Below are 22,409 nucleotides of genomic sequence, written 5' to 3'. Positions count from 1 at the left end.
TTATCAAAGAATCATATTTAGATTTAGTCCCAGGGACATTGGACTGGTTCTTTTTAAAGCATCTTTGCAGTACTAAAATATTTCGGTTTACTGCATCACCTTATTTTTAGTAACTTTCATTAGTTTTTTATTTTACAGATGACATTCTTCAGGAAATCGAACGCTCAACGGACGACAACCTCAAACAATCACAGGAGATCATAAAAAGGATAAGAGATCGTGATCTTTACCGTTATGTTGATGGGGAGCTATTTAAGCGAAATGAAGTGAGAAGCTTGAAAACTACTAAAGAAAAGAAGGTTAGTCAAACTCATGTTTCAGTTCCCAAAAAATGCTCCTGTGAAAACAGTTACTTTTGTTGCTTCTGCCACAGACTTATCCATTACAAGAGAAAAAAAATCATATTTAGATCTGCATGAGTCAATTTCCATGCCAACAGAGTAAAGATAGAAAGATGACCTGACTTTGAAATGATCAGATGATGCATAGGAAGTGTTGGGAAGTATACTGTAGTGTAGGGAGTATGAGGAAGGATAGAGTAGTATAAGGGAATATAGAGTAGTATTGGGAGTAAATGGGAGTGTAGGGAGTATATAGTAGTATAGGGTAGTAGAACATAGAATATAGGGTAGTGTAGGGTATATAGGGACATGTAGGGATTATAGGAAAATATAGGGTAATATAGGGAGTGTATCAGGATATAGGATAGTATTTGGTACTATATATATATATATATATATATATATATATATATATATATATATGCATGATGATTGGATGATCTGTCTGAGGCCCTTTTTGATTGACAGCGAAATGAGCAAATCAGCAATCTTTTAGTGTAAATATCCGTGATGGGAGCATTTTCATTCTGTTCTCAGTTGAACCGGAGACTTTCCTAATCCTTATAGCGGCATTTTCTTTATTAAAAACAACGAACGACAAATCCAGCTTCTATTTCTGGTGCTTTTCTGTAGCTGCTTGTGTTGGGAGACTGACTTCTATCACTCTTTCTGACTTCTATCACTCTTTCTGACTTCTATCACACTTTTCTATCACAGTTTCTGTCCAGCGGGTGCTGCTGAGCCCCTCCACCGTCACAAAGCACTCACAGACGGACACACTTCACACTAGCCTTGCACCAGTCCCTAGCTAGGTAGCAAGCTGCACATAATGTCAGACAGTTTTAATGTTGTGGACGGATTTTGGTGAAGCCATTTGATAGTCTTCCTTACAAAGAAAAACTTAAGAGTTAAACAGCAGAGCAGATCAACTGCTCAGATTAATTTGGTGTAAAAGGTGGGGAAAAGTAACAGGTATTTTCAGCTGTTCTGGTTTGATAAAGTGAGCTGGCTGACTGGAAGTGCTGTAATAAATTAAATGTACTGTTGTCCATTCCTCTTGATGAAACCATCTCAGGACATAAATGAACAGGGGCAAGTAGTAAGTACTGTGTTATCATAAAAAATAATTAAAATAATTTAAATTAATAAAGGCATTATCCAAGGAAATTAAAACTGTCCAAAAAGGAACTAAATTTACCTGCATTTTTTCCTTTACCAACTTTAAAGATTTTGCGTAATGTTTTTTTTTACTGATCATTTTATGTTAAATTATGTCATAGCGTCTTTTTTATGTAATTGTTCAATGTAAAGAATGGGTACCTTTTTGGTGTGTAGTGAAAACTTGAAAATAATGCCTTTGTCATGTCTGGTGCTGTTAGCTCCTCTGTCCCTTCCACACCCAGCTCTAATGGAGGCTCTCAGGTCAACAACTACACTACCCAGAATGCACCACCTGCTGACATCACGCACACACCTGATCACGTGACACCTCACCTGCTTCCAGTCCCGAATACTGATTACTGGCACTATTTAAGAGCACTCCACCCACACACCCACGCCGCGTATTGTAGGTTCTCCTCATTACAAAGCATTACTTTATCTCTTGTCTCAGTTTATCTTGTGTATGACCTTGCCTTTGTTTTCTCGACGCTGATTATTGCCTTTGCCTCTTATATTGGATTTCCTGTGTATTACCTGGACTGTGTATCACTACTGCCTCTTGGATTATCTCTGATACTGGATATCTCATGTATGAACTCTGGACTAGAGGGTATAGCATATTATAGGATAAAGTATGGTAGTGCAATGAGTGTAGGGCTGCTGGAGGAAGAGTCTGGGTGAGGCTGGGCTGCATCAGGACAAGGACTTACTGTACGTTTTACACTTTTCATCAACGCATTCTGCCATGCCAGATCTCTCGGCTCGCCGCGTGGGCGTATCCGTGACGTTTTTTTTCTTCAAATGAAGCAACAGATGTAGTCAATCATAAGTTTAAGTTTTTTTATCTTAATCAACCTCACTATAGATCTATAGTTCTATAAATCCATATTTTGCCATTTTCAGCTTCTCCTCCATGGTTCAAAGGCAGGATGCGCTGTGCTGGTGGACGGGGACAGCATCTTTCTTGCAGACAGCCTGCACTAACACTAAAATTTTAGGTAGCGGGCCACAAAATATCGTTCTGGGGCCGTGAGTTTCAGACCCCTGGTGTAAGGGAGTACAGGGTATAATAGAGTAGTATAGGGTAGTATATGAAATGTAGAGGAGTATAGGGTAGTGTAGGGAGCATAGCGGAGTATAGAGAGCATAGTGTAGCACAGGAAGCATAGGGTAGTATAGGGTAAACAGTGTAGATTAACATCCAGCGCTCATTTGACTTTAAAGGAAAGTCTTTTTCTATTACAGTTTACTTAGCCTAGCTTTACTAAACTTAGTTAGCTACTAGGGTAGTAAACAGTACAATTTCACACAAGAACATGCTTCAACATTCTTTGTAAATATTGATGATTTTCTTACTGTTCTTGCCATCTTCTTCACTGTTAGGACCTGCTGGAGAAATGGATAAAAAAAATAACAAATCAGCAGACCAATCTCTCACCTGAAGAGGTAAGAACAAGAATCTGATACTCAATGCAAACAAATCAGAATAATCTGTCAGAGAATCTACAATCTGACTGGTTCTGTTGGTATTTGGTTGGGTGGTGTTTTGTTATGAACAACATACAAATATGGGGCAAGAACAGTATTTACAGATATATCTTTTTACAGTGCCTTGAAAAAGTATTTATACCTCTTGAACTTTTCCACCAAGCAGAAAGTAGCTGTGTATGACCACCTTTCACTGCCAGTTGCCAGTCGGGGTATGTCTCAGGTATGTCTGCCAGCTCTGCACAGCTGGTGTAACATTAAAAAAGTGGTAAAGGTGTATGAATATTTTTCAAGGCAATGCAAGTCTATACAAATGTGATCGGAGTGCCAGCTTGATATTGCAAAGTTGCATTTCATTCTGGGCATATGGTATAGTGTGGGAGTTAGATTTTCAAAAATGATTAAAAAAACATAAAAAAAAACTTGCACTATAAAAATAAATTTGATTTGATTAGTTTGTTCATAACAAGAAATGTACCAGTTGATTTTATTCAATTAACAGCAAAAAGACAAAGATTGAACTGAACTGCATTGGTGGATCCATTAATAAATTTGGTTAATGTGAAGTGTGTATGTGCAGCTTTTGGTGTCACTTTTTGATTTGCTGTGTCTTATTCGTGCTTGATTATGAATAACTTTTACACAGTACAATAAAAAAAAATAATAATTATAATAAAGGAAACTAATCCGAAAAAGTTCGGAAGCAATAATACAAAACTATTAAAAAATAAATAAAATAATGAAAGAAATAAAAAGGAAATAAAGAACTAAGAGGAGATAAATAAGATTAAGTTAAACAGGTTCAGGCTGTCTGAAGGTGGTCAGATCATAAAAGTTTAACCCTTTAAAGCCCAAACCATTAAATGATTGACAGAAAATTTAAATTCTTTGAAACTGGAGCCTTTTTTGGTCCTTCTAAACAAACAATTTTTTTTTTCAAATATAAATTTGCATAAATGGGTTTCAATTTGTATCATATTTGATACAATGGGTCACAATGCTGAAAGATTCTTTTTTCTTGAAAAAACAAAAGTTCTTTATCAAGAACTTTATCAAATGCAAAAAGATGGAATATATAATGGAATAACATTTATATAAATGTGTTAGCTCTAAACAGACCTTGGGAATGCACACACCTGTATAGGTTGAGGTGGTATCTTGTGAGTGAGGCTGAACACTCGCTAGTGTAACTGTTAGGAAGGTTTTACTGAAATAGTTTAGTGCCCCTGCGTACTTAGGGTGTATTTACAACAGCACTATAGATTCCAGTTGAACTGAAATTAATTGTTCATTTGTAGCCTTGGTGCTATTCGTTTTAGCAGTTGTAAAAACAGTAATGACACTCAGGTGTGGACCAAAATAACCGTATTGAGACAAATGAGAGGGGGTAATCTCAGTCTGGTCCCAAGAGAACTCTGGAGTGGTTTGTTTGAGAACTTGATCCAGTCTCAATCCAAACCAACTATCAAATCACTACCTTAGGTTTGAGCTAAACGGCTCTTCAGATGCAGTTTAATCTGATTTATTACCCAGATAATCAATTCAGATAATCATACATTAAGAAACAGGCTGCAAAATATGCTGCTCTTTGTTAAACCGTTTTTTACACTGAACTCAGCTGCAGAACTCTGTTTACAGATGCGACTGCATGTAGCTTGGCACAAAAAAAATCTGCAATGAAATCCCATTAAAAACTAGTTTTCTGTTTCAGCATGAAAGCAGATTTACAGTGCACAAATATACAACATGATGACATTGTTTGTTATGACACATTTTATAGCACAATTTTTCTTGTGCGAAACTAAACTGAACCAAAGGAAAAAAGGTCCCAAGTAAACAAACACTTGCACTCCTTATGCCATCTTTTTTCACTTTTAGCAACAACTGAAGGATTTCCTAGACAAAAAAACCAATCAGCATCCCAAACTCTCGGCAGAAGATTTCAGAATTGTGGTAAGTACAAGAAACCTGTACCTTTTTTGATCAAGGTCTTTTTAATATTATTTTTACACATACATGTTTTTAACTGAACACAGAATTGAACATAACATACATTCTGTTCCTCTCCCTGTTCCCCCCCAACCCCAGACCTGCTTCAATCAATCTTAACATATTTACAGTCCATAAATATAAAGAATGCCATCTCATATCACAGAACTTCATGATACCATAAACAATTAAGGGACATACACACAATTTGGCAAATCTATGTGCCCAACTTCTCTATATAGGTCAGAAACCCTTGCCATACTGTGTAAAATTTCTGAAGAGATCCTTGAAGAGACTATCTAATCTTTTCCAACTTGAGGTGTTGCACAACTTCAGTTTTCCACTGAGAGAAAGTAGGGGGAAGAAGATCCTTCCATCTGAGTAATATCTTGCTAATAAAGTGGAGAATGCTAATGTATTACTTTTCCGATTGTTTAATATGATACCTGGTGGCACAATACCAAATAGTGCCGTGAATGGAGAATAATCTACTGGTCTCTCCAATACTTCGGAGAAAGTAGAGAAAATAGATTGCCAGAAATTATTCAGTTTTGGGCAAGTCCAGAACATATGCAGCAAATCTGCTTGCAATTGTCCACAGCGATCACATGTAGGATCCAAATCGGGTTTGATTCTAGATAATCTCGTTTAGTCCAGTGGATTCTATGTACTATTTTAAATTGTATAAGCTTATGTCTTTGACAAATAGAAGAGGTGTGAACTCTCCTTGTTATTTTTTCCCAGGTGTCTTCTGAAATTAATTCGCCTAGGTCCTCCTCCCACCTACTTTTAAGATAGTCCAAGTTCTTCAAATTGTGTGTGGAAAGTAGATCATATATTTTGCTTATAAGATGTTTAGAGGCTGCCCCTAATTCCAAAACAGAATCTAACATATTTAGAGTGGGTTGAGCTGGAAACTCTTCATATTGTGAGGACACAAAACTCCTCAGCTGTAAATACCTAAAAAAAATGTGACCTTGGAATATTGAATTTATCCATTAATTGTTCAAATGATGCAAATGTATTATCTATATAAAGGTCATGTAATGATGAGAGACCATTCTTTCGCAAGACATTAAAAGCATCATCAAGTATGTATGGTGTATACATATGATTTTTATCAATAGGAGCGAGTAGTGGGATCGTTGTAAGTTTAAATGTGCGTCTGAATTGGTTCCATATCTTTACTGACTGAATAACCGTGAAATTGCTGCTATAATTGGAGATGGGTTTTCCTAGTGGGAGTTTTGAACACAGTAATGAGAGTAGAGAGGAATGCTTACAATATGATTGTTCTAATAGTGTCCAGTCCGGGGCTTTGACTCTCGCTCAGTATTAAAGCATTCTGATGTTTGCTGCCCAATAATAGGATTGTAAATTAGGCACAGCTAAACTGCAAATAGGCAGATTTGTTGAGTACAGGATCACTGCAGCTCCTCCAGTGTGACCATGGGCATTTTGGCTGCTTCTCTAATTAGTGAGCTCCTTGCCTGGGCAGCAGTGTTGGGCACATTACTCTGAAAAAGTAATTAGTTATAGTTACTCGTTACTTCTCCAAAAAAGTAACTGAGTTACTAACGGAGTTACTCCACTATAAAAGTAATTAGTTACCAGTAAAAGTAACTATCGCGTTACTTTTTATTATTCGCCCTTCAAAAAAAGGAAATCAATTATGCATTTACTATTATTATTAGAAAAATAACAAAAAATAACAAACGAAAATAAACCCAAAATGTTGACAAAAATATAATCTAACGAATTTCAAAAAAATAAAACGAAATTCTCCACACAACCAAAGAAAATTACTAAAACTTGTAATACTGAAAAAAGCGGAAAAACGCGTCTGGGGATGAAATTAAACAAACCAAGCCACACAATATGTATATATAAAACAAAATAATGGACAAAAACAACAATTTAATGCCCGTTAAAATGGTATTAATATAACAGCTTCACCAAAAGAGAATAGAGCTTAGATCGTGCCCAAAAAATCCGACCCAGCCGGAGCCTGTGCACGTTCTGCCCAAGCCCGAATCATAAACTGTCATTATGAGCCTGACCCGATCCGCCCCATAAACTGTCTGTTTTCGGGCTGATTGAATGAGCGAAATATAATCAGAATTATGTTAATTAACACTGTAACAAAGAAGCATAGAGCTATTATTTAATTTAAATGATTTTTAAGAACAGCTACACACAGTGCTGCAAGTCAAACGCGGAGGCGTTCACGTGCGCCCAGAGCTACGTGATTACATTATTCGTTTTTATTATAGTTTAATTTTATTTTGTTTTTATTTTTTCTGTTCATTTTAGGGTGGGCTTGCTAGCGCGAGCGCTTTACACAAGAACTAACGGACCAGGAGGTGCCGCGCGCTCGGCACAACAACTCCCGCTGTACAACTGCGCTGTACAACAGCGCTTATAAATAAATTAAACACGAAAATGAGGGTATTCTATCTGTAATTTCAGTTCGTTTTAGTTAGTTTTATAAACACAAAATACAGTTCGTTGTTTTTCCTTTTAATTACTGTTTTTATTAGATTCAGTTAACACAAATGTTTTTCACTTTCAATTTTCGCTATTTCGTTCGCTTTAGTGAACAATAATAATTGGTTACTTAGCAACATTGTGATTATCACACCAGAGCTGTATATAAAATAAAAATAGGAGCCTGATTTCGGGTCGGTCCTCAGGTCAGGTGGGATTTGGGCAGAGAATCTAAGCTCTAAAATAGAAAGCAGCACCACAAAAACCAGAGCAGCTAAAAAGAGCTTAACGTCCTTAATTCGGAACTTGGGCTGTCCACGGCAATCACTGAATTGATTAGAGCAGCAAATCGTCACAATTGTGCCTCACTTCACCACGCCAAACCACCTAAACCTACAGGCACAGCGGCCAGAAGCTCAAGTTCACCGGAAAGAGGAGGGGTTAACCAGGGCAAAGCGAAGTAAAAAAAAAAAGTTCATAGAGCAGCTACAGTAACGTGCAGTAACGGGGTGTCGGAAATGGTAACGGCGTTATAGTTACAGTCATAGTAATTAGTTAGATTACTCGTTACTGAAAAAAAGTAACGGCGTTAGTAACGCCCAACACTGCTGGGCAGAGAGTTTGGGTGGACAGCCATGTAATGGTAGGTTTTCAGTTGAGCCATACTCCTTCCATTTTCTGATGATGGACTGTCTCGTGTGTTCCTTGGTTTCGTTGATGCTGTTTGATCACTTATGTCTGGTCGTCTAATTAGTCTGACTGATTAACTGTTGGTCTGTTGATTTGACTGTTGGTCTCTCAAATAAAATCCCAATAAAATACATTGAATTTTGTGTGTGATTATAAGATATTATAAGAACTGGACAGAGTACTACATGTATGTTTCTATATTTTGTAATTATAGGTCATTGACCTAACCTATGGTATGGAAGAAAGCAACCCAATTGACTCCCTGCTGTTCTACAAGAAAAATCAACCAGATAAGTCATACAAGCTGAGCAAAGCAAAGGTAAGGCTATAATTGAACCACTACACTGTCTGAATGCTGTCTTTTTTTATTTATTCAGTTTATACGTTGTGTCTCTTCAGGTGTCACATATGCTTCCTGGAACATTTGCAGAAACTAGAGTCATGCTTTTCTACAAGGGACTTCCCAAGAAGCATGTGAAAACACTCTGGGAAAAACTGTAAGAGGCACAATTTTTCAAAAAGGTTACACTTATATACAGTGGCTTGCAAAAGTAAACTTTTTATATTTTGTTATCTTACAACCACAAACTTGTATTTTATTGAGATTTTAAGTGCTAGATTACACAAAATAGAACATTGTGAAGTGTGACAAAAATTATACATGGTTTTCAAAATTTTAATTAAATAAAAATCTGAAAAGTGTGACGTAAGTATTTAACCCCCTTTACTCTGAACACCCTAAATATGCAATTAACTGCCTTCAGAAGTCACTTAATTAGTTATTAGAGTCCAGCTGTGTTTAATTTAGTCTCAGTATAAATTCGCCTGTCCTTTGAAGGCATCAGTGGTTTGTTAGAGAACACTAGTGAACAAACAGCATCATAAAGACCAAGGAACTTACCAAACAGGACAGAGCTCAGCCAAGAGGCCCACAGTCACTCTCTCAGGTGGGGGAATCTGTCCACAGGACTATACTATAAATCATACACTCCTCAAATCTGGCTTTTTGGAAGAGTGACAACAAGAAAATCACTGTTGAAAGAAATACATAAAAACTGTCATTTGCAGTTTGTAGCCAAAAATCAAGAGGGAACTCAGCAAACATGTGAAAGAAGTTTCTGTAATCAGATCAGACCAAAATTGACCATTATGGCCTAACTGCAAAGCGCTATGTGTGGTGGAAAGTAACACTATTCATCACTCTGAACACACCATCCCCACTGTAAAACATGGTGGTGGCAAAGCTGGAAGATACAAACCCCAAAAGACCGGAAGATGAAATTGCAGCGAAGGGTGGCCCTACTAAATATTGATAGTTTTTTATCTATATTCAAATTTTATTACATAACAGCTCCTCCATAAATTGTTTTCAGGAAGCAAGTCTCTGGCGAACCCACTGGTGCTGTCTCTGGCGAACCCACTGGTGATGTCTCTGGCGAACCCACTGGTGATGTCTCTGGCGAACCCACTGGTGATGTCTCTGGCGAACCCACTGGTGATGTCTCTGGCGAACCCACTGGTGATGTCTCTGGCGAACCCACTGGTGATGTCTCTGGCGAACCCACTGGTGATGTCTCTGGCGAACCCACTGGTGATGTCTCTGGCGAACCCACTGGTGATGTCTCTGGCGAACCCACTGGTGATGTCTCTGGCGAACCCACTGGTGATGTCTCTGGCGAACCCACTGGTGATGTCTCTGGCGAACCCACTGGTGATGTCTCTGGCGAACCCACTGGTGATACCCCTGTTGATCCCACTGATAAAGGAATCTATATTCATCTCGAAGGTTAATCTTGTTGTTTTACTACAAGAAATATAGACTGGTGTCACTGTTTTCTAATATTGTTCTTCTAAATCTTAGTCTAAACTGATGAATTGGTCATTTCCTAATAAATACAGGGTAAGTCAAGGGTGAGTCTCAGGACACCCTTTTATTTCAGAAACGAAAGAGAAAAGGACATATCTGAATTTCCCAGCAAGTAATGAGTGATGGGGAGTGATCTTTTACACTATGTCTGAAACATGGCTGCCATTTTGAAAGCTGCCATATTGGCTCAAAGACATTTTTTTTATTCTAATGGGAAGGTGGTCACGTAGGATATCGTGTTTGCACTTTTTTGTGTATGTTGTATTGTTGTTCCATGTTGCACCATGGTTCCTGAGGTAGGCACTTTCATTGCACTGTGTACTTGTACTCGTATAGAATGACAATAAAATTCTCTTGACTATCAAAGAAGACCAGAATTTTCTCAGAAATCGATTGCAATCAACAACTGACATCCAACCAACAGCCAGTTTTAAAATTTCTGTATTTTGAACCACAAGAGATATTGCAAATAGGATTGTGGCAATCGATTTCTGACAATAAAATGGCTTCCTGTGATATGTTACAAAATATTCCCATGACCTTTTGTTTCTGAAATAAAAGGGTGTCCAGAGACTTTGGACTCCACCTGTATATTAGGGCTGTAGATCGCTTAAAAATATGTAACTAATTAAAAAAAAATCGGTGAAACTGCTCGCTAACAGGAAGCTGCAAATCCTCATCCATCACTAGTTGGCGCTGCAGCAGCAGGAACCCCGCTGCCTTCACCCCCAGTCACAGAGCTACAGCCCAGCCACGGGCTACAGGCTCAGCTCAGTCTGGAGCGTTTTTACAGTTTCTGCAGTTCATATGTGTAGGACCAATGTGCCTCACAGTAAAGAAAATAAAGGTTTTAACTCCACTAACCGGATAATACCGCTCTCTACAGTTCATCTTTCAGCATAACCAGTGAGTCACGGAGTTAGTTAGCTCACAAGCTAACAGCAGATATCTCTAAGAACCACCAAAACACTATAAGCCTCTAATACATCACCAGAAATATAAATAGGATGTTTGAACCAAAATGGGTGAAATGATTGATGCGTTAAAGCTTAATTAACATGTTGAAGTTTTTAGATTAATCGCATGTCAACGTGGTAATGCTGAGAGCACTATATATAAAGAGTTCTTTCAAAAAAAAAAAATTCTATAAAAATATCCCTATCTGTTTTTGCAATGAGCTCTCTATTATATACATGAGAAAGAGAGAGAGTCTAAGACAGAGAGAGATTCTATATATTTAATAGAACATAACATTTTCTTTTCCTCATCTTCTACTAATACAGGTGAAATCACAACCTCCTTAACATCACAGCAAATCATCAACATGTGTGAGGATGACAACTACCAGTTCTTTGATGACAAAACATTCGAGTATACGGATCTGCAGCACTGGACGAATGCTGAAATGTGGGAGGTTAGTCACAGGGGTTTTTTTTAGGTTACTAATCTTTAAATAACTACTACATGACCACCTATGATACTCTCCTACAGACAAAATGCATTTTCAAATGTGTGTTAATGTATAGAAAAAATCTATTTATTTACAGGTTTTCTTTCTGCTCCTTGAGCCAGTTTGTAGCCTTGAAATAGTTCATGTGTTTGGTTAAATAACAAGAACATGTTTCTCCTGTTCACAAAACAAACTAATTCACAGTTTCAATGAAGTATCCTGCAAAGTCTTGATCACTGGCATTTTGCCATCTTTTCACTATCAGAGAAAGCTAGATGCCTGGCTGAAAGAAGTTAAGAATGAGCTTGATGGAAAAAAGCCTGATTTGGAGCTGAAGGACTTTTTAATGGTAAGAGCTCTAAAGCATATGCAGCAGAAAACAGTGTAATTGTGCTACATTCTGTGCTTGATTTGTGGTATTCATGGACAGCAGTCAATTTTGAGTATTAGTGTAATCTCAAAGTTTTGCTTAAAGTAGTATCGTCAATCACAACTTGATCACACTTTTTAACATTTTAAGCTTACAAAATAGCATTTCTAAAATTATAATTTACAAGTAACTATCATGTTTATGAAAAGAAAATATGGATTCCACATCTTGATGCATTTATTTGGCTAGTGTATTTTACTGATATACCTTTCTGTCCCTAATTGTTAATGAAATTACTATATACTAAATACAATTACAGTATAAAAGAGAACAGTTGCTTCAAAATTGTAATGATTTTAGTTTTTATTTTTATCACAATATTGTGAACATATTTACAAACTGTATATTAGATATTGACATGTTTTCAAATTTGTATTTCTGCAGGTCTCCTACTGCTTTAACACCACATTAATTAAGTTCATGCTGTTCTACAAGGGACTGTCCAAGATTGATGTAAAAGAATTTTGGGACTTAGTGAAAGCAAAACACTAAGGAGCTGTTCAAATGATGAATAAACTCCAATGGCCATACTGAGAACAGAGAAAAAAAGCCATACTATAAATAGAGTTCTTTCAGGTGGAGGCCACTGTGGGTAACACTTTATAATACTGTTCCATAGTTAATAGGTAACTAAGCAGGAACTAAGCAGTAACTAATTAATAGTGCTGCATTAACACCTAAATATTTTCTATTAACTACCAGGGAGTACTGAATAATTACTCAGTAGATAGTACTGAACTAATGATTATAGTAGTTCACTATTAACTTCACAATAATTACTGAGACTTACATATCTCCCAGAGAACTACTTACTAATTATGTCTTCTTTATAATAACTACTTATTAATTACTGCTCAAATCAACATTAACTACTGAAAACCCTTACATGCCACCTGGGGAACTATAGATCTAAATCAGGCATATTTGAGTTAAATGCATAATAATTGAAGGCATATTTGAATTAAGCAAGTGACACCATTTGTAGTAGTGGTAACCTTAATTACCTTATTATCCTCAGTTCCTTCCAAATATTAGCAACATATAGTAAAATACTACAGTGTGTATTACTCTGCTTAACCATCATTTTTGGAAGAAAAAAAAACAACATTTATAACGTAATATTATTGCATAGAAGACATTGATGGAAGTTCTCCAGAAGGCATCTAAGACTCTAAGAATGACTGTAAGACAGTAATAATGTAACAATCATTGCTTTAATACTAGGTATCAGCCTTATAAAAGTGTATCTTCAGCCTTTGCAGTCTCACAGAGATTTATTTAACTGCGCACTATTAGGGTAATTACGGTAATTTCACAGCGGACGCAGCTCTCCTGGTCCTTCGTGTAAATTCTCTGCTGCTGCTGCTGCTGGAAGAGGATTAAGAGCGACTCTGCTGCTTTCATGTTTCTGTATTTGATTGAAAATAAACTAGTTATCAAGATATTGAGATCTTTTCCAGCTTATTTTACCCCCGGATCAGAGGAGGACTCTTTGTGGGTTGTTAACCAGCTTTAGGATGTGTGTTAGCTAGCTAAGTTAGCTAGGTTATGTGTGTGTTAGTTAGTTGGCTAAGTTAGCTAGGTTATGTGTGTGTTAGTTATAGTGCTGGACGATATGGCCAAAATTTATATCACGATATATTCCTTAAATTTCGGTCGATACGATATAATTTCGATATCGATAAATACTTTGAAGGCCTCAGAAAAAGAATCCCTGCAATCTCTGCAGCTTGCACTGCAAATTTAAATTATTATTTAACTGTGTATTTGCACTTTTTGTATCAATCTATCTAATGGAAATCTGTACCTACTACTGTATGAAAATGTTTTTTAAGTCTTTGAAACCTCCTTTCACAAAAACTTTAATACTTTAGAAATAAAAGTAGTCAAAATAAATCAATGCTCAATTTTATTTGCATATAGCAAAATAATAACATGACATCCCTGTCAAACATAAGCCTATATAACTATTACAAATAAAAATAACTTTAAATGACAACAGAGGCAGAGCTTCTTATTCATTGTAAACAAATTTAACAGATTAAAACAAAAGTGTTTTAACTAGGATATATAATACAAGAAGCCTTTATATACATAAAAGCAACAAGATTTTCCCGTCAAATAAACAAACCTATAGGATTTTTCAACTATAAATAACTTAGTGACAACATAATCTATTAAAGTGCTTCAGCCAGAATACAAGAGGTATTCAACATGATATCAACGGCAAATAAACAAACCTAAAGGATTCATAAACTTTAAATAACTTAGTTTCAACATAACGTTAATCTATTAAAGTGCTTTAGTCAGAATACAAGAGGTATTCAACATGATATTCACGTCAAATAAACAAACCTAAAGGATTCATAAACTTTAAATAACTTAGTTTCAACATAATCTATTAAAGTGCTTCAGTCAGTATAAGGAAAATATTGTATGTAGTGAAGATGCTTGAGGTGGTGGAACAGATTAGATGTATTAACGTTACGCTGCTTGTCGGCTCCACTCACCGGCACAATTTGCAGCAAAGCGGCAAGCGAGCGGACCCGCGGCTGGGCGAGCGGAGCCGCGGATGAGCGAGCGGACCCGCGGCTGGGCGAGCGGAGCCGCGGATGAGCGAGCGGAGGCGCGGATGAGCGAGCGGACCCGCGGCTGGGCCAGCGGAGCCGCGGATGAGCGAGCGGACGAGCGAGCGGAGCCGCGGATGAGCGAGCGGACGCGCGAATGGGCGAGCGAAACAGCGGCTGACCGAACCGAGTCTACCCTAGCCTTGGATCCGCTCGTCCCGGCTCCGTTTCGAGACATTTTAGATGCGTAGCGGAGCGGACCTGAACCTAGCCTAGCCTAGCCTAGCCTAGCCTAGCCTAGCCTAGCCTAGCCTAGCCTAGCCTAGCCTAGCCTAGCCTAGCCATTTTAACCTAGCCTAGCCTAGCCTATCTGGCTACGTGCCTGTGTGATTGCGTCATCACGCACTGAGGTAGCACAGCTATGGGGCTGAATGTGTTTGGCTCTGCGGCGAGCTGACGCCAGTAAAAAACGCCTGTCCGTGACAGATTCTGTACATAATACATATCGATATACCACAAAAGTGATATCACCGTTATTGAAACATTTCTTATCGCGATAAATACCGATATCGAATTATTGTCCAGGCCTAGTTAGTTAGCTAGTTTAAATGTGTGTTAGTTAGCTAGGTTATGTGTGTTCGTTTGCTAGCTAAGTTAACTTTTATGTGTGGGTTAGTTAGCTAGGTTATATGTGTGTTAGCAAGTTAAATGTGTGTGTGTCAGTTAGCTAGGTTAAATGTGTGTAAGTTAGCAAGCTAAGTTAGCTAGGGGAAATGTGTGTGTGTTAGCTAGGTTAATTGTGTTAACTAGGTTAAATGTGTGTGTTAGTTAACTAGGTTAAATGTGTGTGTGTGTGTTAGTTAGCTAGGTTAAATGTGTGTTATTATTATTATTATTATTATTAATGTATATTCCAAGAATTTCCCCCCGGGGATCAATAAAGTATCTATCTATCTATCTATCTATCTATCTATCTATCTATCTATCTATCTATCTATCTATCTATCTATCTATCTCCCTTTATAATACTGTGGTATGATTTGCAGTAACTCCTAAAGAAGAACACAGTAACTCCTCAGTCATTAGTAATGGGTTACCATGTGCTGCTGTTAACTCCCGAAAAAAGAAGAAAGGGACCCCTTATTAATTATCTATGAAGAACACAGGGATGCCTAGTTCGTTATCTAACACAAATATTTATTCATTTAAACATGATTTCCCCCAGAATAAGGATGTAGGACACAGCCTAGAGTAAAGCTGTACGTGAGCCATCACTTCTACTGAGCACATCTCCAGGAGGACTGAAGAATATGGAGTCAAAAAAGGGTCATAAAGATTTTGAGTTTGTAAAACAGACGTCACAAATGTACTGAAACTTGTAACTGCGTTTAAACAACTGCATGCACGAAAATCCAAATCCACAAATTAACTGGAATGTGCAAACTTGAAACAGAAAGTAATATTAATAATAATTCAAATGTACAAATGCGAAAAAATATTTTAATTATATATAAATATATATTTTTTAATTTGTAAATCCAATCTCTTGAATGTGTGAATCAGTACTGCTCAAATGGCTTAAGCTGGGTCAGACCAAAAATCACATTGAATTTGTGAGGTTGTAAATGTGACAGTGGGTGTTTTTCACTGTGGAGCTAAAAATCCTCTCATTCACCTTCTCTGCTGCGGGTGCGAAGCTCTAGCTGCAGTTGCGAATTTTGACCCTGTTTTGACGCCTGATTGATGAACCAATAGGAAAGCTTTATCTGGACCAATCAGATTACGGGGTTTGTTTAACCAATCAGAACAATGGGTGGGTCTCTGCAGCTCAGAGTACTGGGCATGTCAAAAGGTGGTCGTCTATTGGTCTATTGGAGCTGACATTCCACGTGGCCGCCATTTTGGAGTCGGCCACCATGCGCCCCCCAGTGGATTAATTTACACTGAGGAAGGAGTTTAATAAACCGATAATATTCACAACTCTACCAATTTTTACCCGATTTACACACGGTTTGGTTTGTTACAAACAGCAGAGATGTAGTAATGATACAGGACGCTGTCACACATTACAAATATGTGCTTTCATGCTGAAATACTTTACATTATGCTCTTTATCAAAGACAGACATATGGTATAGCATATTAATTAGTACATAAATTAATTAATTTATTAATATATATATATATATATATATATATATGTGTGTGTGTGTGTGTGTGTGTGTGTGTGTGTGCATCTATGTACATAAATATAAAATTAATTCATATTATTAGAACATAATATAAAGTATTTCAGCATGAAAGCACGTATTTGTAATGTGTAAATCGGGTAAAAAATTGGTAGAGTTATGAATATTATCGGTTTATTAAACTCCTTCCTCAGTGTAAATTGATCCACCGGGGGCGCATGGTGGCTGACTCCAAAATGGCGGCCACACTTTCGACACGCCCACACCTTTCGACACGCCCAGTACTCTGAGCTGCAGAGACCCACCCATTGTTCTGATTGGTTAAACAAACCCCGTAATCTGATTGGTCCGGATAAAGCTTTCCTATTGGTCCATCAATCAGGCGTCAAAACAGGGTCAAAATTCGCAACTGCAGCTAGAGCTTCGCACCCGCAGCAGAGAAGATGAATGAGAGGATTTTTAGCTCCACAGTGAAAAACACCCACTGTCACATTTACAACCTCACAAATTCAATGTGATTTTTGGTCTGACCCAGCTTAAGCCATTTGAGCAGTACTGATTCACACATTCAAGAGATTGGATTTACAAATTAAAATATATATTTATATATAATTAAAATATTTTTTCGCATTCGTACATTTGAATTATTATTAATATTACTTTCTGTTTCAAGCTTGCACACTCCAGTTAATTTGTGGATTTGGATTTTCGTGCATGCAGTTGTTTAAACGCAGTTACAAGTTTCAGTACATTTGTGACTTCTGTTTTACAAACTCAAAATCTTTATGACCCTTTTTTGACTCCATAGAAGAAGAGCACAGGTTTAGAATAAACACCTGTAACACACTGACAGAACATTACAAAAATGGGGGTTAAGCAGACTACTGCACATTTCAGTGTGTCTAACATTTGGAAGATATTGAGCATACTAAGGTAAATAAGGTTAATATATGATAAGTGGTGTCACTGACTTTAATATCACCACTGATAGAATAACCTGCAGCAGCAGATAAACACACTGATAGAGGCTAGCGCGGCGCTGTAGAATTACCGTAATTACCCTAATAATGGGCACTAAAAGTCTGTGAGACTGCAAGGCTAAAGATGAACGTTTATAAGGTTGGTGCTGAAAATTAAAGCAGTGACCATTAAAACAAAATTGAGTACAGTCAGTCTTAGAGTCTTCTGGAGAACATAAATAATGTCTACTATGTAATAATATTACGTTATTTTTTTGTTATTTTTTTTCTTTTAAAAATGGGGTTTAAGCAGATTACGACACACTGTAGTATTTTACTATATGTTGCTAATATTTGGAAGATAATGATGATAAGGTAATTAAGGTTACTACTACTACAAATGGTGTCACTCAAATATGCCTTTAATATCACCACTGATAGAATAATTGTTTGTGTAGACTGATTTAGATCTATAGTTCCCCAGGTGGGATGTAAGGGTTTTCAGTAGTTAATGTTGATTTGAGCAGTAATTAATAAGTAGTTATTATAAAGAAGACATCATTAGTAAGTAGTTCTCTGGGAGATATGTAAGTCTCAGTAATTATTGTGGAGTTATTAGTGAACTACTATAATCATTAGTTCAGTACTATCTACTGAGTAATTATTCAGTACTCCCTGGTAGTTAATAGAAAATATTTAGGTGTTAATACAGCACTATTAATTAGTTACTGCTTAGTTACTGCTTAGTTACCTATTAACTATGGAACAGTATTATAAAGTGTTACCGCCACTGTGTGTAAGCAAAGACATTGAAAAAAGTCTTTCAAAAGTCAGGCTACCCTTGGTCAAATTTCTGTTATTGTGACTAGATAATTAAGTTGATCATAAACTGATATCCAAAAAAACTTAAGTTAAAGATTCAAGATTTAATATATTAGGCAAGATGTGTGTACTGTATGTGCATGTGTTAAATTTTAGAGTGAACATGTCATGGATCCCTATAGCTGTTTGTATAGATGTTATTAACAATTTACACTTAACAGTTATAGTTATATACGTTGTAGAAAGTACTGACCATGCAGGGTGCCCAATCATTTGCTTTAGGTAATTGTCCTTCTCTGCAAATAAAGTCATCTTGCTTAAAAATTAAAACATGTAGTTTAACATCTCAAATCAGGTCTTTTATTTTTATTTGTCTTGTCATTCAAACTGACAGAGATTTTGGCCAGTGGTACAGTTTTTATTTTTTAATCATATCTTACTTTTAAATTTAGATGTTTGTATCAAAGCAGGTTGATGTTTTTTTCTCCATTCAGTTGTATGCAAATGTGTTAGCTGCAAGTGTATAGCAATTTCATCTATTTTTTATCTTTTTTTAGCAATTAAATCTTACTTATAAGAAGAAACAGTTTGGTAGAATTTTGGTAGAAGGTGCTTTTGTTTAATTGAGGATGAAAGTCTGTTTCCATCAACTGAAAGTGAGTAAAGAAGATGGTCTGGAGTGTATTATGTGTGTGATGTTTTGGGTTTATTTTTTTATTCTTGTGAGTAAATTTATGATACCAATGAGAACACTAATCTGTCCTCTAACAAATGCAAAATATAATGTGCTGTTTTATGCTAATAATGTTTATCTATGAATCAGATATTTTTTTCTTTCTCTATTCCATTAAGACTTTTATTTTTTCTTATGATTTATTATCTTTCTTTATTTTGAACATTATATTCTAGTTTAAAAAAAACATACCTGGGTGACTCTAAATAGATGAGTGCGTGGCTGTAGGTGCAGCTGAACAGTCTGTAAGTGGAGAGACTGGCTGCAGTTTTAAAGATAAAAAATGATAAAATGAAATAGTATGATGTATAATGGCTTTGCTTTGATCATAATTAACATGAATAAACATATCTGTATGATTAAATGAATCACATTTTTTTTTTGTGTTAAGCTGCTGATGAGTTTGAAAAGTTCAGTGTCTGTATGTTTCTACATACAATGTGAGTTGTGATGCCTGTTGCTATCTTAAACCCTCGTCACACCTTCCACCTGCATCATTAAAATAGCAACGGTACTTGTGAATATAGCTACACGGATGGGTGTGATGTTCTGGAAGTGAGGTGTGTTCAGGTACATTTGTGTATTACTATATTAACAACAGAAAACACAGGTGCTCCACTGACTGGTTAAAACCCTGATAACAGTCAACAGTCAATGTTCATTCCTATCTTGGGAAAGCAGGTGCAGCATGCACGCTCACCTCCCCTCATGACACACATACATGGACACACAGCAGTGCATAAACCCAACATTTACATAAAAAATAAACAGATTGCAAAATAAAATAACACCTTCACAGCAAGAATGAGCAGGTCAGTTTCCTGTGTCCAGTGCTGAGAATGCAGAAGTGCTGGTCAGAGCACACCTGGCTCCTAAAGGAAATGGCAAGTGACACACTGACACACCGGTTTATTTCATGGTATGTCCAAAAACACCATGGTTTATTAAGAGAACTAGTGCATGTCTTTTGAGTGTTTCAAGCACGGTTCACAATTGATGGCTTGCCTATAGAATGCTAAAATAGGGCCCCTTGTGTTTAAAGCTAAAAGCAAAGTTATTAATAATTTAGGAATAATTAGGCAAATATATTAAACCCAAATCAGACTGTGTACAGCTTAAGGCTCTGCATCTCTCAGGCTAGTCATTCAGTTCATTCTGTAGCCAACAAGCACAGCTAAGCTTAGAAGAGACACTTTGTTTCTGTCTGCAGTGACCGCATATTCACCAATAACACACCAGTAAAACCGACATTCACAGTAACAATATTTATGATACTAAGATTCTTTATTTGTGCTAAAATCAGCAGATAATACAAAACAAAGCTTAACTGAACACATACTAGATTAAATAGAACCAAACTTCAGAAATAAAGACTTGCTTCTACAATCATATATATGAGTAGATTCTAATAATAATATAGTTATATAATATGAATATTTTTCCTCAGTGAGTTTTTTACTTTTGATGCTGTAAGAACTTTTTCATGGTGATAATGTAAACAAAATTCGACATAACATTTTCAATGCATTCACTTTAAAAAGAACAGTTTTACTTATGTAACTGTGAACATGTTAGGATTCAAGTGTATTGCTAAGTAATTAATTTACAATGCACTTTTGTTTACAATTATAAAATAATTGCTATTTTTTTACTTTTATTAATTTGGGTTTTTTTTTATTTTATTTTTTTACAATTGCTAAATGTATTTGCAGCAGTTTCAAGATATACCTAGGTGCAATTTGCTTAATTTATTATTTTTGTCTTTAAAAAAAAAACTAAAAATCTAAGTGTGATGAGAAAAGTTTTCAATTTAACATACCTGCAGACACCCAGTACTTGTTTTTCGTAGCATGTAATATTATAATTATTAACACATATAACATGTTCCTCCTAGTAGTATTAACTTGTTATTAAGTTTTATAAATAATTCTTGCACAGCTGTCATTATTTTAACGTAACATTGGAACATATTAGCAGTTTTTATTCATTTAAATTTAAATCATGTTACACTGTTGATTGTAAACATATTAAAACATGATTTTGCTGGTAGACACTCAAGCAATCTCACAACCCTAAGCACAATTTAACTACCACAGATGATTCTGACATGAACTAATCTTAGAGGCAGATGCTGAACAGCTGATATCTTGAGAATCAGAAGAACTAATAAAGCAGTTTATCTACAAGGGGCTCATAAGATCCTACTGAGGAAAGGGAGTAAAACACATCGAAGTGCTATAATTTTACTTTTGGTTACTACGCCTTTTCAAAGTTGCATTTAGCTGTGTGTGTGCTTCTTACACACCAGTTAAACCTTCAGCGACCAGACAAACCACATTTTCTAGAACAGCTGGTACTGGATTCTTACCAGCAAGTCAGCATGCACCACTGATGCATTAGTCACTGATCATTGTGATCACTCTGTACAGGTTCTTTAAAGAGAGTGCAGGTTTTCTCCCACACTGTTAGTGAAACCTTGAGTAATTAAGTAAAACCTGTGAAATGAAAAACAGGAAAATTCACTATAAAAAGAAATTCAAAGTAATTGCAGAGTGGTTTACCTCCTGAAATTAAATCCATAGCTCACTTTGCAATTCAGTTAAAAAAACTTTATCAAACAGTGTGCAGATTTGAATAAGCTAACACCGTCTAGTCTTGCTTTAAACAGCAATGTCTGTATTTTTACTGTACAAATTGTAAAAATTGCTGTATATATTTTTTCATACATTGCCTAGGATATAAGAAATCAGCAAAAACTCAGCTTACTGTCAACAGAAAATACTTTCTATTTAAGATGGGAAGACAATGGTACATAATGACTATGATAATTGAGTGGCACATGATCTTGATTTAAACTTAAATTTAAATTTAAGTGTGCACTAAGGGTGCTTTCACACCTGCCTCGTTTGGTCTGGACCTTCGGACTTTTCAGTTTGGACCGAACCAAAGTAGCAGGTGTGAAAGGGGCCGCGAACCATGGTCCGGACCAAAGGACCAGATTTTGGTCCGACCAAGAGAGGTGGTCTCGGTCCGGATCTTCTGAACCATGATCCGGTTCGCCTGCAGTGTGAAAGCGCTTTTCTGGAAGGTTCGAACTTTCAGATCAATTACAGGAAGCTGAGCAGTGCTCCTCTACAATGGCAGCAGAACATTTGTTTGGTGAATTTGAACTAATCTAGAGTACTGTACCTGAAGCTGCTGCTGCTGCTGTTATAAAATCACAATAGCAGCAGCATT

At 36.5% G+C, this 22,409-nt stretch overlaps 2 protein-coding genes across 2 annotated transcripts in view; both read left to right on the top strand.

Moving 5' to 3' along the window:
- The window catches only part of LOC111191578 (deoxynucleoside triphosphate triphosphohydrolase SAMHD1-like), a 28,343-nt gene extending 15,844 nt beyond the window's left edge, over positions 1-12,499 (top strand). Inside the window, exons 11-19 of the mRNA XM_049470462.1 lie at positions 139-299; positions 2,886-2,948; positions 4,869-4,943; positions 8,371-8,475; positions 8,556-8,653; positions 9,530-9,942; positions 11,307-11,437; positions 11,739-11,822; positions 12,288-12,499. Coding sequence (XP_049326419.1) covers positions 139-299; positions 2,886-2,948; positions 4,869-4,943; positions 8,371-8,475; positions 8,556-8,653; positions 9,530-9,942; positions 11,307-11,437; positions 11,739-11,822; positions 12,288-12,395 — 1,238 coding nt within the window. The 3' untranslated portion in view covers positions 12,396-12,499. The remainder of the gene's footprint in view (positions 1-138; positions 300-2,885; positions 2,949-4,868; positions 4,944-8,370; positions 8,476-8,555; positions 8,654-9,529; positions 9,943-11,306; positions 11,438-11,738; positions 11,823-12,287) is intronic.
- The window catches only part of LOC111191572 (deoxynucleoside triphosphate triphosphohydrolase SAMHD1-like), a 56,039-nt gene that overhangs the window by 20,466 nt on the left and 13,164 nt on the right, over positions 1-22,409 (top strand). The window lies entirely within an intron of this gene.

This window comes from Astyanax mexicanus, chromosome 22 (assembly GCF_023375975.1).
Source record: "Astyanax mexicanus isolate ESR-SI-001 chromosome 22, AstMex3_surface, whole genome shotgun sequence".
NCBI classification, from domain to species: domain Eukaryota; kingdom Metazoa; phylum Chordata; class Actinopteri; order Characiformes; family Acestrorhamphidae; genus Astyanax; species Astyanax mexicanus.
Note: the sequence above shows the minus strand (reverse complement) of the source record. Positions and strands in the feature narration are given on the sequence as shown.